The 17,512-nt window shown below is 48.9% G+C and overlaps 1 protein-coding gene across 1 annotated transcript in view; it reads left to right on the top strand.

Moving 5' to 3' along the window:
- The window catches only part of WNT3 (Wnt family member 3), a 49,199-nt gene extending 35,053 nt beyond the window's left edge, over positions 1-14,146 (top strand). The window contains exons 2-4 of the mRNA XM_059830622.1: positions 3,161-3,402; positions 12,260-12,525; positions 13,667-14,146. Of these exons, the coding sequence (XP_059686605.1) occupies positions 3,161-3,402; positions 12,260-12,525; positions 13,667-14,146 (988 nt within the window). The remainder of the gene's footprint in view (positions 1-3,160; positions 3,403-12,259; positions 12,526-13,666) is intronic.
- The last annotated feature ends 3,366 nt before the right edge of the window (positions 14,147-17,512 follow it).

Genomic DNA, 17,512 nt, shown 5'->3' with positions numbered 1-17,512 from the left:
AAGCAGAGCTGCAGCACCTTAGCCACAGCGCCCTGACCAGTGTGTCTTCCCAGGACTTCTGGGTAGATGGGGATGATGGGCCAAGAGGAATGACATTTTTTATATCTGTCTAGGAAGGATCAGCAGTAGGGAAATCACAATTTCATTGACGTGAGAACAAAAATGAAAATTAGGTGATGACTGGAGAGAAAGTGCTCTCAGTAATCATCAAGAAGTAAAATTAAGAGCAGACACTTAGGAATGATGGAGACCTTGCAAAAGAGGAAGAAAAGTAAAAGGTGGGAAAGCTTGGAACGGGTCATCAAAAGCAGATGGATTCCTGTACGTGGGTAAGCAACTTCACCAGCTGGGTGTGTGACCACGTACAACCAAGAGCAGCTTCCACCCTCCCCAGGGGCCTCTCTCACACAACAGATCGCAACTCCAACCTCAAAACAGATGGACCAAAACTGACTGCACATCTCCGGACAGGCCTTCCAGGTAGGGAAGTCTGTTGTGAGGTGGCTCGGGGGTTTGAGAAAGGATTTGACCAAGTCTGTGATTGAATGGGAGGACGGCTCCTCCCAGGGCTTCCCCAGAACTTCGCAGGAAGTCCCAGCTCTTACTCCCTCGAGGCCACTGCTGCTTTCTGTGGGGTCCCTGAGAGATTGAACTGCTCATCCAGATAAAAAAATTGGGATAGGTTTTACACTGGTGAGCTATCACACAATTAACCTGCATGCATGACATGGTGTGGAGCTCACGGCCAGCACACCAAGCTAACCTACCACCACCACTGCTGCGAGAAATTGCTGCTACAGGCACATCCTTGTGAACTCTGACACTGAATATGAACTTCACTTCCACCACTGTGCAAACCCAGGCAGGATAAAGCATCTCACAGTGTGCCACTCCCCTGAGACTGGAGTCTGCCTGCGAGAATGGGTGTCCAGAGAAACACAACATGCTCTCCTGCCTGTTCCCCGCGTTGCTGGCCCTACTGGATGGAGGATGAAGTTAAGGTTGTTCATAACTGTTGCTTGGACCTGACCAGTCTTCTCAGCACTGCTGAGCTCCCCCGCATCAGACTGCACTTGGTGGGAACTGGAAGCGCAAAGCAGCTCTGGGAACCAGTCCTAGTGCGCTGCCCATTGAGCTGTGTTGCCTCCCAACCGTATCTGGTTGCCCCTCTTCTGTGTGTCCCATCCAAGGGTGTGGGAGATGGAGTCAAAACATTGCACACAGTGCTCTGGTCCTGAAGTCTTGGGCAGCTGCCCCACTGCTGGGTAGGTGGGCAGAGAGGTGCAGGAGAAACAGGTCTGAGAGATGGTTGAGCAGGGAGCTGTGGCAGAAGACAGCACTGGGGCAGGGATTAGAGGCATGCACTTCCCAGCCAGGGTGGGACTCTCTTCTCGTTCAGTGTCTTCAGCAGATACGTCTCTCCTGGCCAGGTCCCCTGGGATTCCCTTTACATCCTACAATCATTAGTGTGCAATTAATTCAATTACTGGTGCCAGCTCAGCATCCAGCCTGAGACTCCAGGCTGGATGAGCAGTTCAGGACAAGGATGGTCAACCACAGGTCCCATAAGTCAGTGGCATCTCTGTCCTTGGAGGTTTTCAAATTCTAGAATGACAAAGCCCTGAGAAACCTAACCTAACTTGGAAACTGGCCCTGCTCTGAGCATGAGGTTGGACTTGAATTAACCAATGACCATAAAATGACTGATTAGCTCACGTGCAATCTTCAGGTGTGGGCAGGCGGGTTAGGGAAAGACACAACAAAACTGGGAAAAGTGGTTGATACCCCAGATGGTTGAGCTGCCATTTGAAGGGACCTCTAAAGGCTATGTAACAGGCAGACAGGAAGATCATGCAAGGGACCTGGTGAAAAATAACCTGGGGAGAAACAACCCCATGCACCCATAAAGGCCGGGGACCGACCAGCTACGAATCACCATACAGAAAAAGACCCGGCTGTGCTGGTGGACAAAAATTTGAACATGAAGCAGCAATGTGCAATTAGGGCTGCACAAGGAAAAGCCTTTCCAGCAGGTAGAGAGAGGAGATCCTTCCCCTCTACTCAGCACTGGTGAAACCTCATCTCAAGTCCTGTGTCCAGCTGTGGACTCCCTAGTACAAGAGAAATATGGACATACTAAGTTAAAGTTCTTTAGTATTTGCCTGTGCTAGTATCTGGACTGTGAGGTTTCTGCACTGGAAGCACTTGAGTTCATCCCATCCGCTCTGTTACAGAACTGGCTGCTCATTCACAGATTTGACCACATGTTCTGGAGGGACACTGCAGAGCAGTCTGGATCCTAAGCAAGGCAGTAGCTGCAGGACTATCCTTGTTTGTGTGCAACAGCAGGTATCTCAGGGCTTCTTTGAGCAAATATGTGTCTTCACCCTTCAGTGACAATTTCTGGTCAAATATGCAATTTGACCTACATATTTCAAGCTGGGCAAATGACAGGTCCTTGGACCAGTAGGAAAAGGTCCTCTCAAATCTGCCCTCCAGCACCTTCACCATGTACCAGCACACCTGCCCAACCCATAGCTGCAGCTGGAGGCTGATGTCCATCATGGTGGAACCGTGGTGGCTCGGTCTCTGCTGGGACCACCTGCACAGGTGTCAAGACAGCCTGGGATGCATGGCATTGACGTACCTGACCCCAGAGCAGCCCCTCTCCAGTAAATGGTGATCCCTCTGCTGATGAGCTTGGCATTGGACAGGACACTTCCTGCCTTGGCCACAATTCAGAAGCTCTCACGTCAGTGTCTCCTGACAGCTGAGACACCCCAGAGTATTCCCCAGCCTCCAGGTGTTGCTGCTCTGGATACAGCTCCTTGCAGGTCCTTTGTCAGGTCCACCAGCCCAATGGGAATGTTTCAGATACTTGGGAGTACAGTGAATAGCTCTAGGTGCCTCCTTGTAAGGAGCTGAGTCCCTCCCTCTGTGCCCATAAAGGACGAGGGTGTCTTCAGGTGTGAAGATCACATCACTGCTATTCAGTAGGAAGTCTCTTGTTTTCTTACAAAATCCCTCTTTTTCAGTACTTTGTCTCCCTGAACTACTGGTTCACCTTGGCTCATCAAATTCCCCTTGGGATGGTTGCGGGAGCAGGACCAGTAGTGCCAGCTGGTTTCCCAACCCTCACGCTGTCCTCTGTCCCTTGCAGGTCCCTTGCACTAGGTCAACAGTACAGCTCCCTGGGGTCCCAGCCCATCCTCTGCGGCTCCATCCCCGGCCTCGTCCCCAAGCAGCTCCGCTTCTGTCGCAACTACATTGAGATCATGCCCAGCGTGGCCGAGGGGGTGAAGCTGGGTATCCAGGAGTGCCAACACCAGTTCCGGGGTCGCCGCTGGAACTGCACCACCATCGACGACAGCCTGGCCATCTTCGGGCCCGTCCTGGACAAAGGTAAACAGCGAAGCCAGAGAGTTGTGGGGGAATGGGTTTGCCAGGGTGGTTAGAGCTGTCACATCTCCACTTGGCTTTTGGACACCCCACACCATGGATGTCCTACTGGGAACACATTGGGGAAAGAGTCTGATGTCCTAGCTTTCAACACTAATTTCTCCAATTTCTTTTTTCCAATCTTTCTGTGTTACATCGAGGGGGCTAATGAGGGAAGGGTCTGTTCCCATCCCAGGAGCCCTCAGTAGGATAAAGTACAGGAAGGGAAAGGTCTAGCCCCATGCATGCTCACATGTTCTGGAATAATGGGCTCCATCCTCCCTGCCTAGGGTGTGCAGCACATCAAAACAACAGGGTACAGCAGACCCACGGGGAAATTCATGGAGAGGGGTTCTGGTCAAGTTCCTTGGGGTCAAGACAGGTCCTTTGCAGCATGCACTGTCTACCCCAGGAGGCCAGTGGGCAGGATTTTCCCCTGCCACTGAGAAGCCGTGGCTGAAATCTTGACCAAGCTTAGTTGGAATTTCAACATATCTTTTCATAGATGAGCCCAAAACAGCTAGGGCTGGGAACAAAAAGGGGGAGAATAAACATATTTTCCCTCTCCTCTCTCCAAACACACGTGCTTGCTCCTTTTCATCATCTCCTCCTGAAAGGCCACCTTTCTAGACCCACTGGCATGGATCAGGCACAATGGAAGCACATTGATGAGGCACAATAAAGTTAGGATTCCCAGTGAGGTCCCAGCCTGGGCATTACCCTGAGAAAAGTGACATGTTGGGCCCCACAACCGCTGGGCACCTGTAACCCTAGCCTGCAGCCAAATATGGCCTGAAAGGAGGGTGCTGGAGGATTTCGGTCACAGATAACCTATCCCACTTCTCAAATGTCCAGCAAACATTTTGTCTTAGTAAACGTTTCTTTTAGCAAACTAAGACCTTAAATTAAAAAGCATTCCCATGAAACTGAACCGTATGGTGGATAAAAAACTCCCCTCCCCTCCATCCCATCCCATGACTTTGTATGTTGGCACTGATGACGAAAGGGAATGATACATGGAAGTCACCAAGGCCAACTCACAGCTGCGGCTTTGCTCCTTCTGGAGAGACCTTCCCTGAAGATTTCATGTGCTGAGCTCCTGTGGGTAGAAATGAAGCACTGCCTGCTTGGAGCAGCAGCTGGTCCAGGGCATTGCCTGCTCTTCCCCTTCCCCAAGAGCCTGCAGACCAGGGGGACTCAGAGTTGCTCCCGTCTGACTCCAAACACATCTGCACTGCCCACATCACCACCACAGGTTTGAGGACCTCCAGGAGGTTTCTCATTATGCCTCTTCCCCATTTCCAGGGAGAAGGGGCTTCACGTTTGCGCATTCGTAGGACTCTGCCCCTACCAGGATCCTGCCTATTGGGATCAAACTAGAAATGCCTTTCTGAAGGCAGTTGGTCAAATGCAAGAAGGGCAGAATGAAAGCCATGGTGTCCACCATATGCCTTTCACTGACTCCATGCCAATTTTAGTACAAGGGATGTCTGCAGATAACATCTTGGTTTTACAGCTTCATAAATGCAACCAAAACCATTTCCAGCTTCATTGGTATTGGCATGCACCAAGTCTCTGCAGTCCAATGAAGTCTGTTTATTGAAAAAGAATTTTTTCTTTCCAGTGACGCTTTGGAAATGGGAATCTTATAGTACGGCCTTTAAGAAATTGGAGAAATTAGGGTGAAAGCTAGGACATTAGACTATTTCCTAATAGTGCTCTGGAGTGTGCATATCTCCTGGTGAATCTTTCTTACAAAGCTATAATGTTCTGCATATAAACAGTTCATGATATTGTTTTCAAGCTTCAGCCTTCCAATAATGGTACAGTTTCCTGAAACATCAGTAGTATATTTCAGTGAAAATGAATCATTTAGGTTAAAGTGCAATTCTTTGCAGAAATCAGGACTGTAAAGTCATTTTAGAGTGCTAATAGGGACCATGAGATTCGATTCCCCTCTGTTTTGCCAGGATGTATTTTGGGGTAGCTGCTGCATTTACTATCAAATAACTTGTTACCAAGGCTTGCCACACTATAACTTGCTGCCTAATAAAAGCATGTCCTAAACTTCAGCACTTACAAGATCAGAAAGTTTTAATTTTCTTAAAAACTGTAATAAAAAAACTATCATAGAAGTTTTAAACACGTTACGAAAGAACTGTTACAGCATTAAGGCACTGAAAATCTCTCACCACCATTTCTATCAGCATGAAAGCACTTAAAATTGTATTTGAACCATCCTCCCCGTAAAGAGCAAACTGAACTTTGAATTTATGAAGAATATTTTAAGATTCTTTCGGCTGCAGGGACTGGAGCAAAACCTCACGTGTGGACATGCCTCAGCATTTCTGTGCACTCCAAGCTGACAAAGTAAAATATCACCCGTAGCTCTGAAACTCTTCTGACAGATGGAGAAAAATTATTGAGGACATTTGTTATACAGCTTTCCCGATCAAATCGTGATGCATCAATAGTCTCCTAGACAGTACCGCCAGGCAATTAGCTTGAAAAATGTATTTATTCTCGTGTCACACTAACCTGTAAGTAGAACAGTTAAAAATAAACAGTATCATCTGCAAATAACGATACATCAAAGTTCAACCCATTTGACTGTGGTTATTATTTACATTTTTTACATGTGCTAATGTTCTTTTCACTGCTGCCTTGAGAATTAATGAGCGGAGACATGATGGGACTCATTTCATCTATGTAGCAACGAGTAACACTAGGAAATCCTTCGCGACTCCCGAAGTTTGCAGCAGGAATAGTTGCAGAGAAAAACATAACCTTTTCAGCCACTGCTTTCTCAGCTGCAGGAAGAGATAACGTTGGCAATACTAAGGCTTTTGTCCTGCCCTGATAGATCTCATTAGCTGTGGTGAATCTGGGGACCAACACTGCTCGTCTGCCGAGGGGCCTGTGGACAGGATTGCTGGACACTTCTGTTGCCTTCACAGCATCGCCTTCTCCCAGGCTGTTGTCCCATCTTCCTTAGACACAGCAGCAACAGAAATCAGAGTTTTGAGCCCATAACCTGGAACCATTATCCGCAATTGTTACTGGCTGCGTGTTTTATGTCTGGCCATTGCTGTGTTCACTTCTCGCTGGCTTCCAGGACACAAGGAGGGGTGTAACCCCACAAACTAAGAATCATTAATTAATAGCAAGACTCAAACTAAGGTGACAATCACTATTGCAGTTTGCACTGTGCATTAGGCCAATAGGCACTAAATACTAAGCCCAAAACAGCCAGTATTTAAGCTATGATAACTACCTGGATGAAATCACCTCTAAGTATCGAAGAGCAACGTTTAGGTTAATCTCATCTACTACTCCCTTAGGTAGATTGAAGCTATTTTGGAAAAAACTTCAAAGGTGTAGTTCTCACTACAACAGCATGGAAAATCATTTCTAATACAGCTTGAAAAGAAATGGAGGATAATTTCATTTTAAAGGAGCTGCAAAAATGTTAATCACAGTTGCTTCCATTCAAGCAGAGCTTAGTCTGAAGAGCAATGTAGTGTGGGAAAATGAGGGAGCCGTTTGCTGTGGTTCGGCAATGCGGACCGTCTCGTGGCACAGGTGTTCAGTCCTTTCTTGGTTCCTCCTTCTGGGCACATCATCCAGGCTTCGAGGACTAGTTCAGTGTGGGAGCACAGGGCATCCCTCCCTGAAACAGCCCAAGGGATTCCTGCCCCCAGGTCCTCCCACAGCCCCCCATCACAACCCCATCTCACTTTTCTTCCCAGCTTCACCATACAACTCTAATCTTTCCTCTCACAGTCTCTTACATGGCTTCAAATTAGCAGCAAAGCAATTAACAGCAAACACAGCACAGCGAAAAACCTGGGAGACTGAAGTGCTGCCATTTGGGGGCTGCTGAACACCAACCCTGGCTAAGGGCTCTGGCTGGCCTGACCCAATTTCCTCCCATGTTTTTGCCATAAAATGCATGCCACCCGTACCTGGTGAGGCTTTGGTTTCCTAGGGCCATTGATTATCTTTCTGCAAGTTTTCTTTTTTGCATGTCTTTTTTTCTAACCCGGACTATGGAAAAAAAACCCAAAACCAAAAACCAACCCCAGAATGTGGGGTAAGATCATGTTTTTACAAGCAAATTCTCCGAGATGATTTATACTGCAGGTGTGCAGTCTGGGACAAGGAGGGAAGAAAAACCTGCTTTCCCCCCTCTCTCTTCTCCCTCCCTTTTCTTTTCAAAATAAGGTCAGTTTTTATTAAAAGACAATGTCTCTTCCAGACAAGTCCTACCCCAAAGCCAGGGTTGAGCCAACAGCCAGGTGACCTACTGCTGCTCTGGGAGGGTGAGCAATTACCATTCTCTGCATTAGTGATAAAGTCTGGGATTTTGGTTAAAGTACAGTGCCCAGAAAGAGCCAGTTGTGAGTGCATGGGGCAGGAACGCCCCACGGGCATCTGGAGACCGACTCCCAGGATGGAGAAGAGGTCTCTGAGCCACAGGCAGGACTGGATCTGCAGGAGTGAGTTTGGCAGGCGCCTTAACAAGCTCACACATTTCCCCACATCTTGAGCGACGGGGAAACCACTCTTCCCCCTGCCTCCTCGCACCGTGGCTGCCCTTTGCTTGCTCTCCCTGTCCAGGAAGATGCTGCCGATTCTCCAGAAAGGTCCTCCTCAACCCCAGTCGGGTTCAAGCCTCTTGCCGGCCACGCCAGCCAGGGCAGCATCTCGCCATGCGTGGCTGCCAGGAGCGTGACGGCAGCGGGGCCAGGTGCAGAAAAGGCAGCTGGGCCCGGGCTGCCTTTGGGGGTCCTTGTGTGTTCGGCTAAGCCCCTGACACGAGCTGTGAAAAGGCAGACCCGCACCAAGATAACCCATGGCTTTTCTCAGCCATGACACTTGCAGTCATTTGCATCTAAACAGGGGTGTGTGGGATCAGGGGCCGTCTTGATATAAACTCAGCAGCTTAAAGGGAGGGGGAGGGAAAGGAGAGAGGGAGAGAGAAAAATAAGCTTATACCGATGAGAAAGAGCTAAGCTTCCTCCCCTACTGTGAGGCAGGGCGAGCGATACCATCCCAGCACTGCAGTCGTTTCAAATTGCTGCAGCATTCACACGCCCTTTAGCCATTCTGATCCGGTGGCGGGGGGCTGGGGAGAGCCATCAATAGGGATTTCCCAGCCGGGCTGGCGGGATTGGAGGGTGACGGCAGGACAGGGGAACATTGCCCCGTTGCTACGAGGTGCTCCTGGGGAATGCCAGTGCTCTGTGCCGTGGGTACGCTGGCCGGCGGAAACATTCTGCATTATGCTGGTAATACAGTGTGACACCGCGGGAACAATGGCAAATTGAGTGTCCCAGCAGGTAACGGGCCTGGCTGGGAGACAGTCGCAGTGGTGCACTGTCAAGACGGCTCTAATCCTCCCTCACCAGCCCCTCCCCTGGTTCTGGGAACACTGCTCCCGCATTTCATCTCTGGGAAATTCTCCCGGCTCCTCGCCCAGACCCAGGGGAGAATTTCAAGATGAGGCGTTTGTGTTTGCAGCTCACTCCCCCCCTGCAACCCCGGCATCGTGCGGAGAGCTCGCCGGGCAGACGCGGGGTCGCGGGGGGTGCTGGGGGGCAGCTGCGAGAGGGGTGCAGCCCCCCAGGACGGCTTGCACCGTGCCTCTGCCCAGCCGGGGCAGCGCCAGCCCCGGCTCGGCTCCCATCCCAGCATCCGCGCTCTGTACAGGGACATCCCGTGCTCATCACTTTTTCACAGCCCCCCAGGATGGAAAGCAAAGGCACATCAGCAAGGAGAGTGGCTCGTTTCCTCCCCCTCTGCCCTGGAGCTGTCCTGGTCTGAGGCCAGAAGGGCTCGCTAGCTCCTCTAATCTGACCTGCTTTAGATCATAGGCCACCCAAATAGCCTTTGTCAGACTGAAACACTCCAGATGGAGCAGTCATCTTCAACCGGTGGCCCGTAGACCCCAGTGGTCCCAGTATAAGCGGTTGGTGAAAGATACCTAAGGAAAACCTCGGTAGGTAGAGGCTGGATCTCTGCTGGCGTATCAGATGTGGGAGAGCAAGGAGGGAAGAGCTTGAATTAAAAGAAAGTGAAAACCACAGCGCGGTCCCACCAGCAAAGACAGGATTGAGCAGCCCCAGTTTAGGATCATGTTTGTCATCTAGATCAGAGTTCCCCATGCTCCAGCAGAGGAGGGATGTGCATTTCCACAGCTGGCACATAGTCTTGAGCTGCCTCTTTCAATTGCCTGCATGGGGTGAAATTAGGTCAGTTTGAGACACCTGATTTTTGGACACTAGACCCCGCCTCCAGAGAGAAGACTGCAGGCCAAGGAGCAAGACCTGGTGCAGCGAAGACCTCCCCACGGCACGAGGCAAGAGCAGGTGAGGGATGCATGGGGAGCTGAGAAGACAGCTCATGGCTCCTGCTCTGGGAGGAGGGGACAGTCTCCAAGGTCATTGTTGGTCTGGCTTCATCACACATCTGCTGACCACTGTCCTGATCATTCAGTCAAGCTACACCCATGAGGCAGCTGGAAACACCTCCTGCAGTGCACCCAGGGCACCGTCCACCAGCAGTGGTACCCCAGACACTGCGGCCCCTGACCACCTGCCTTCATCACCTCTCCAGTCTCCTGCCGTGAGGTTGGATTAACCCCAACATCTGCTCTGAGTTTAGAGACGTAAAGTCTCCATCTTTGTAAGATGCCATATAGGGTTAAAGCACTCCAGTGTCATTCACCAGGGTGCTGTACTCATGCAGACTGTGGCAAACCAGGAAGCATGGTTCAACCAGGGAGGCTCTGAACCAAAAGATGTCCCCAAGGAGAATAGTTGACTGAGATACTATTTTGACTGTGCTTGGGAAAGCCTGTATTTAGTACAGCCTTATTGAAATCAATGGTCAAACTCCTGTTGATTTCAAATGTGAGCAGAGGAACAACGGATATAAATTGGCTGGGCTTTAATCTGGGTTGAAAATTCAAAGAACTTAGCCATTGTCCTGCTTTCAAACCAGTGGAAGAGCCATCAGGCAGAGCACCAGCAAAAAGACCAGCTCAGTTCAGAGCATGTCACAACTTCTTCAACGACCTCCTGAAGAGTTAACGTACCAAGATATATAATGCAGGAAACACCCTTTCAATCTGACACTGTATTGTCCACTTACAGAGTGCAAGACTCCCGAAAACATGACATTAAACTCACAGACCTCACAGTAAGAAAATGCCACCATATTAAGTGGATAAGGTCATCTCCTTCTGCATCCTCTAAAGCTAGGTCTAGGTCTTCTAGATCTTCTCACAATATTGTTATTTGGTACTTCTAATATCTCGGAAGTTTCCTCTGGTAGTAGCAGGCCAAGAAAATCTGTCTTGATGGCTCCAGGCCAGCTGCTGCTCTGGGTGTGCTATTCAGAGTAGCCACCCGCGCTGCCATCTCAGGGGTGCGCTTCAGTACTGGGCTTTGGTCATTTCTATCCAGAACAACCCACCCTGAATAAGAAGTTCCTTGAGTTTGCAGGAACCACCACTGAGCAAGGAAGGGCCGTGATGCTCAGGCAGAGAGTACTGCAGCGTGCGGGGCTGCTGGAGGCATTTTGGTTCATGATGAAGAGCAGCAGCTCCCTGGCTTCAGGCACTTGAGGTGAGCTTGGAGGCTCCAGGCACAGGGCAGGCAGTTCTGGGCTGGTTTCCCACCCATCCTGCTTTGTCTCATTGTCATTCTCAGACCCAGCTGGCTATAACATCCAGCCAATGTAAACATATTTATGGCTTCTGGTGGCTTCCCCACACCCGTGTGCATTTTGTCTGCTGCTGTCCAAAGTGCAGGTCAGGGCCCCACAGAATGACCAGGGAAGGGAAGCGCTTGAAAGTCACCCTGCCATGAGCCCAGGTGAAAGAGGTGATGGACAGAGATGCTTCAGTTCAGCAAACCCATTGCACCTTCATCTTCAGGTGGATTTTCTGTTTTGTCCCCACCTCCTGTCCAGGTATCTTTGTTCTGCTGAAACTTTTTCTCTCTCTTAGCACTGAGGATCCACACATGCTCCCGTTCCCAGCTCCCAGTCCACCTAGCTATCATGCTGGGCAATTTACTTCCCTCTTTCGTCAGCATTCAATGCTTTCAGGACTTTCTCCAGCTTTGCTCCTTCAGGCCTGTCAAAATCCATTCACTGCAACCGTGTACCTGGAGCATACCTGGAGTCAAAGAAGATACTTGAGTTTCGTCTGCTTTGATTTCCTCCAGGATTGTTCAGTAATTAATGAGCAGCTTCAAGGTTACCTTCACACCCTTGACTGGTTTTATTCCATTGCTGTAAATTCAGTAGACGCAGTTTAGTCAGATACATTTAACAGTAATTACTAGCTCTTAGGCTTTGTTCTTCTATTGCCTGTCCTGCACCATCTGAAACCTTTCCCCATTTCAGCGTGTATATGAGCTTCTTCATCTCCGCTTCGACTAACTCCAGGCATGGAGTCCCTCTCTGGGTTTCTAGACCAGGAATTACTCCAGTAATTCTCTTCTGAGGTCCTTCAAGCTCTCTACATCTACACATGGGCACCTGTGCTGGATCAAATCCTGCACCCGTTATATTTGGGGGAAATGCTGCACTTGTGATACACAGAGCTGGAGTCACCCTTCACTCCCACCTATTCCTGCCTGCATGCTTCAAAGGGAGATGCCAGCAGCACCTGACTCAGAAAATGTTCATTAAAAAATTAATAAAATAAATTTTGCTTTTTAATGAGATTTAGATTATGCTGACAGAGGTTGGGAAGGAAAACAAAAGTGTTATCTTGACTGATAATCCCATGGACTCTGTTTATTCACAGCCACGCGTGAGTCCGCCTTTGTCCATGCCATCGCATCGGCAGGGGTGGCCTTCGCTGTAACCCGCTCCTGTGCTGAGGGCACATCCACGATCTGCGGCTGTGACTCCCACCACAAAGGTCCTCCAGGAGATGGCTGGAAATGGGGGGGATGCAGTGAGGATGCCGACTTCGGCGTGCTGGTGTCCCGGGAATTTGCAGATGCCCGAGAGAACCGGCCGGATGCCCGCTCAGCCATGAACAGACACAACAATGAGGCCGGCAGGACGGTGAGTGCTCGGCAGGTCCAGAGCTGGTCATCCATGCCTGCATAGATGGCCCAATCTTGCTCCCCCTGATGTAATGGGACAACGATAATGCCCGGACAGGAGCTTTCTAGGATTATTTTCCAGGGCACAGCATTTCCACTCTCTCCAAACAGACAGGTGGAGGTTAAGAAGAGCTAAGACATGCCTTGCTTCCAGCACAAACATCTCCCAAGGCAGCGTGTAGAAACTCAACTCAACTGTCCAAGACCCCAGGTCAACACTGAAGAGGACTTTCCTCCCAAGCTACTCCTTCCTGCGTGCTCCCCATTGTAACATTGTCCCACCCAGTGATTCGTTGGACTAGATGATTGTTGTAGGTCCCTTCCAACTGAAATACTCTGTTCTGTTCTTGCTGTCAGCAGGTGCCTGGGCCACTGCCTGCTCTAGGTCATTTGCAAACCCAGCACACTTTAATCGTGTTACAGCAAGACCTTTCAAACAGTCCTTGAAGCAAACACTAGATATCGCTTTTCCATACCACAGCAGGCAGAGGTGGAAGGGTAGAAGCTTGAATCTCTAACTTGTGTTAACAACTGACAGCTTCCTGTAAAAAAAACCTACATCCTAATAATTTTAACAAAAATCAATTATTATTTTGCTCCACAGAGAGAAACTTTCTGGGGAAGAGAGCGTGTCATGTCTTTAGATTCACAATTTCATTTACTTTCTAGTGCAAACTGTCAAGACTCAGGGTATAAAATGAAGGGTTGTTAGCAAAGCTAGGACAAGGGGGTCAGTCGACATCCACATGTGTCAGAGACATCCTCCAACCCTCAACTTCTCTGGGCTCTGGTTGTTCACACACACATGACAGGGAGGACCCCATTGAAAGGATCGGACCTTGGGAGTGGACTGGATAGATGATTAGAGCAGCTGCCCATCCCAGTCATGCTTTTCTAGTGCGACATCTCCGTCTAGAGATGTTTCTGCTACACACCAAAGCTCCCATGCTAGAACTAGCTCCCATTTAGAACTAGCTTACATTTCCCAGACCAAGGTCAGATCAGACATTTAAAACCAGGTAGCAAAGGTGGGTGACTGAAAGCAAACACTGGGCATTGTAAGCTGCTGCTGACTGCCTTGTTTTCTCTCTCCTGAATAGACCATCCTGGATCACATGCACCTGAAGTGCAAGTGCCACGGTCTCTCGGGAAGCTGTGAGGTCAAGACCTGCTGGTGGGCCCAGCCTGATTTTCGGGCAATTGGTGACTACCTGAAGGATAAATATGACAGCGCCTCTGAGATGGTGGTTGAAAAGCACCGGGAATCTCGGGGATGGGTAGAAACTCTTCGGGCCAAGTATGCTCTTTTCAAGCCGCCGACGGAGCGGGATCTGGTCTACTATGAGAATTCTCCCAATTTTTGCGAGCCCAACCCAGAGACGGGCTCCTTTGGGACGAGGGACAGAACATGCAATGTCACCTCCCATGGGATTGATGGCTGCGACCTGCTGTGCTGTGGTCGTGGCCACAACACCAGGACTGAGAAACGGAAGGAAAAGTGTCACTGCATCTTCCACTGGTGCTGCTATGTGAGCTGCCAGGAGTGCATACGTGTCTACGATGTCCACACCTGCAAGTAAATGTAGGTAGGTCTCCAACTGACGGGAGGTTGCTCCAGAGCAGGGCCACGGGGTCCATCACACCTGTGATCAGCCCTCACATGTGGCCTCACACTTCAGAGGATGGCATAAAAAAATCCTAATGCCCTTGGTCTGGGCAGATACCCTCACACAGTCAGCACCAGCGCTGCGGAGAAGGCTCGCGGCATCTCACCCACACAAGGAGGTCCAAGGCTAGACCTAACACTGCAGACATGTTTGATCACTGATCTGCTGACTTTTCTCGGGCTGTTCGGCATGACAGACTGTCTGGGGAGAAGCAGGGACAGCACAGGTCCAAGCGAGGCACAGCCACACCAGTCAGTGAGCTGCTAACACAGCATGCACAGAGCTTCCAGCTCTGTCCTCCTCCAGAGGTCTGGCCCGTGTAGATGCCAGTATGGGGTTTCAGGTGGAAATGAATTTTACACAGCAAAAGCTGAGCAAATACAGGTTCCCTTGCCTGTTGGCATGGCCATCCTGGTCTCAGCAGATGTGGTGAGGAGGAGGAAAGGCACCAACTCCCCCCATCAGCCAGGCTCCTTCCTTCCTGCTCCAAGGAGATGTTGGAGAAACAAACTTGTTTGAGCATGCCAACAGAGCCTTACAGCCAGTCTCTCCTTTCACCTCCCCTTTGCCCTCTCCACTCCCAACAGCCCCAAATCATCTTCTACAAACCCCCTGAGGAGGATGGGAGGAAACCAGAGCCCAGAGCTGATCCTCTGGCATTTGGCCCAAGATAAGAGCAGATCCCACGTGGCGAGGCTGCCACCTCTCACATGGGGATGCATCACTACTCCAGCAGCCTCCTTGCCATGCAGCTGCCCAAGAGAGATTTTTAAGTATCTGGGCAGACCCACCCAGTTGATGCACCTATTTACTAAGTGTTTCCTAATATGACTTTATATCCCAGGGCGAGCTCAGAGCATCTCTCTGGGGACAGGGTACCCGCCAGGCGAGCTGCTAGACCAGCTCTGAGCATCAGTAATGGATGGGGAGACAGCAACCATGGCAAGAAGAAATTTATGTCCAAGCCTTCTCATCAGCCTTCCCCCATCAGACAGACTTGTTCAAACCACTTCATCCAGCAAAAGAGAGGCAAGGGCATATGGGGATGGGAGACCTTTATCCGACAGCACAATCCCAGGCAGATCCTTTCCTTCCCACAGAATTTCTTAAGTTATCAGCAATTTGTCATGAGGGGGTCCAGATCAAGCACAGAGGCTCTGTATCATTAGCAGGTACCCATGACCCACCTCAGTGCAGGAGAATCAGTGTTTGTCCCCGTTCCCCAGGCCACACCACCCTCCCTGACCACAGGCTCCCTCATTTTGGGCTTACGGTTTCATGGCGTATTGACCCTTGAAATTAAAAAAATAAATATCATCTCTGTCCTGGTAGGCTCCTCCACAAATGATGAGGACCAATAACCATGTTCCAATACCACTTCTCATGCATCAGTGTTTTAACACAGAAATATGTCTAAACCATTAAAGCTGTGTCTTCACTCACTTCTTTGTCCATGGGAAAGAGCAGTACCCGGTACTGCAAAGAGCAATAAAATGGGTGAAAACCCCCTCATATGGAGCACAGAACATGGCCCTGTCACTCAAACCTGTGGCTGGAGAGAATCAGAGCAAAATTCTCGGTCCCTCCTCTGCAGAGCACAATGACGAGCTCCTGGATTCACGGAGCCTGAGACATGAGCTTCCTAAAATTAAAGATCACAGGAGAGCTCTAAGAAACCTCCCCGATTCAGAAATAAGCCGTCTTCTGATATGCATTCTATTTAAAAGTATATATTAAATTCTGTGTCTGGAAAGACTCCAAGTACCTGACCTTAAACAAAATCCCTTGTTTGTTTGTTTGGTTTTTTTAATCAAGAAAAGGTATTTAATATTAAATAGAAAATTTATTGCCTTGTAATTATTTTACTGTAGCCAGGTATTCTAGCACTGAATGGAAGATCTTTTTCCATCAATCTGCTGTATCCAAAGTTTTGTATAAAGTTGTAGAGGTCGATTTTTTTTTATTTTATATTCAGAAAATTTCTCTTTTTATAAGCATTATTTATTATACAATGTATATACTTGAGTTAACTAAGATTATATATTATATAAATATATATATTTGGAGAAAAATATATTTCAACTTGCATTTTTTTGTGGTACGTCATTAAAGAGAAGGTAAAAAACCAAAAATATGCACTTGCCAGCTTGTGTGGTTTGCCTCTGAAGGTCCTTTAAGTCCTGCTGAACGACATCTATGGGAATGGTGGGTCGTCATCCAGCTACTTATGCACAGTGGCAGTCATATGAATGCAAGACAATGATGGTAAAATGTAGCAAATATAGGAGATTTTACAGCTGAATGCTAAGATTTTTATTTATAGAGTGCCATCTCACAGTGTGCATACAACACAAGATTACTGGATTAAAACAGGCTTTAGACTTCATACTCTCCCCCCGCCAATGTACTGGCAGGCTGTCATTGAATCACCTTCTGATGGTTTGGACAAACTGAGATCCAAATTTTCTCATATAAAAACATCTTCTCCTGTCCATGAATAATTTTGTGGGCGTTTCTGCAACATCTCCCATACATTAACGATGCTTTTAAGTGCACACAATTTTCCACAGCACTGGCCTCAAATATACCTGTCTGAAGGGTAAAAAGAAAATAAAGTCATTCTATATTCCTACACTGATCCCCAATTTATACACAAAACAATGACATTTGCCTTCTTGCAGAGTGCTGCCTGAAACATCACGCTACTTGCACTTTAATAATTCCCAGCTCCATTTCACTGCATCATGTTGGAGACGGCATGCTTCTGCCAGGGCCATCTCCTACCAGATGGCAGCAGTGATGCCTTCAAAGTTAGACAAACACCAGTGATGTGTTGCTAACAACCCAGACAGCTGAGAAGTCTGTCCTCACGGAGTGTTTTGAGCTTAACAGCTTTGTGAGTGGAAGCTATTCTCTATGTCTGCCCATCATCCCAAGCCTTTCTCCACCGCACTCCATCCCCCCAAACCCCACCCCGACACTTTCAAATGTCTTTGGTTAACAACTCAACTTGTGAGACAGTTACATTTCTGGAAGGTTCAGGAAAAAGCAGCACCAGAGTACGGGAGGGGATGAAGAACTGTTTAAAGCATCATAGTTCCCACTACAAAGCCACTCTTGCCCAGGCAGTATGTGGGAAGGGCGTGCCAAGAGTCATTCTCTTCTGCCACCTGCAGGAAAAATCTTGGATGGAGATCTCGGAATAGACTGGAATGGGTGGGATGTCATACCCAACAGTTTGTTCTGGTGTTCCAACATGTCCTCCTTCAAGTGTGATAC

This window comes from Gavia stellata, chromosome 28 (assembly GCF_030936135.1).
Source record: "Gavia stellata isolate bGavSte3 chromosome 28, bGavSte3.hap2, whole genome shotgun sequence".
Lineage (NCBI taxonomy): Eukaryota > Metazoa > Chordata > Aves > Gaviiformes > Gaviidae > Gavia > Gavia stellata.
Note: the sequence above shows the minus strand (reverse complement) of the source record. Positions and strands in the feature narration are given on the sequence as shown.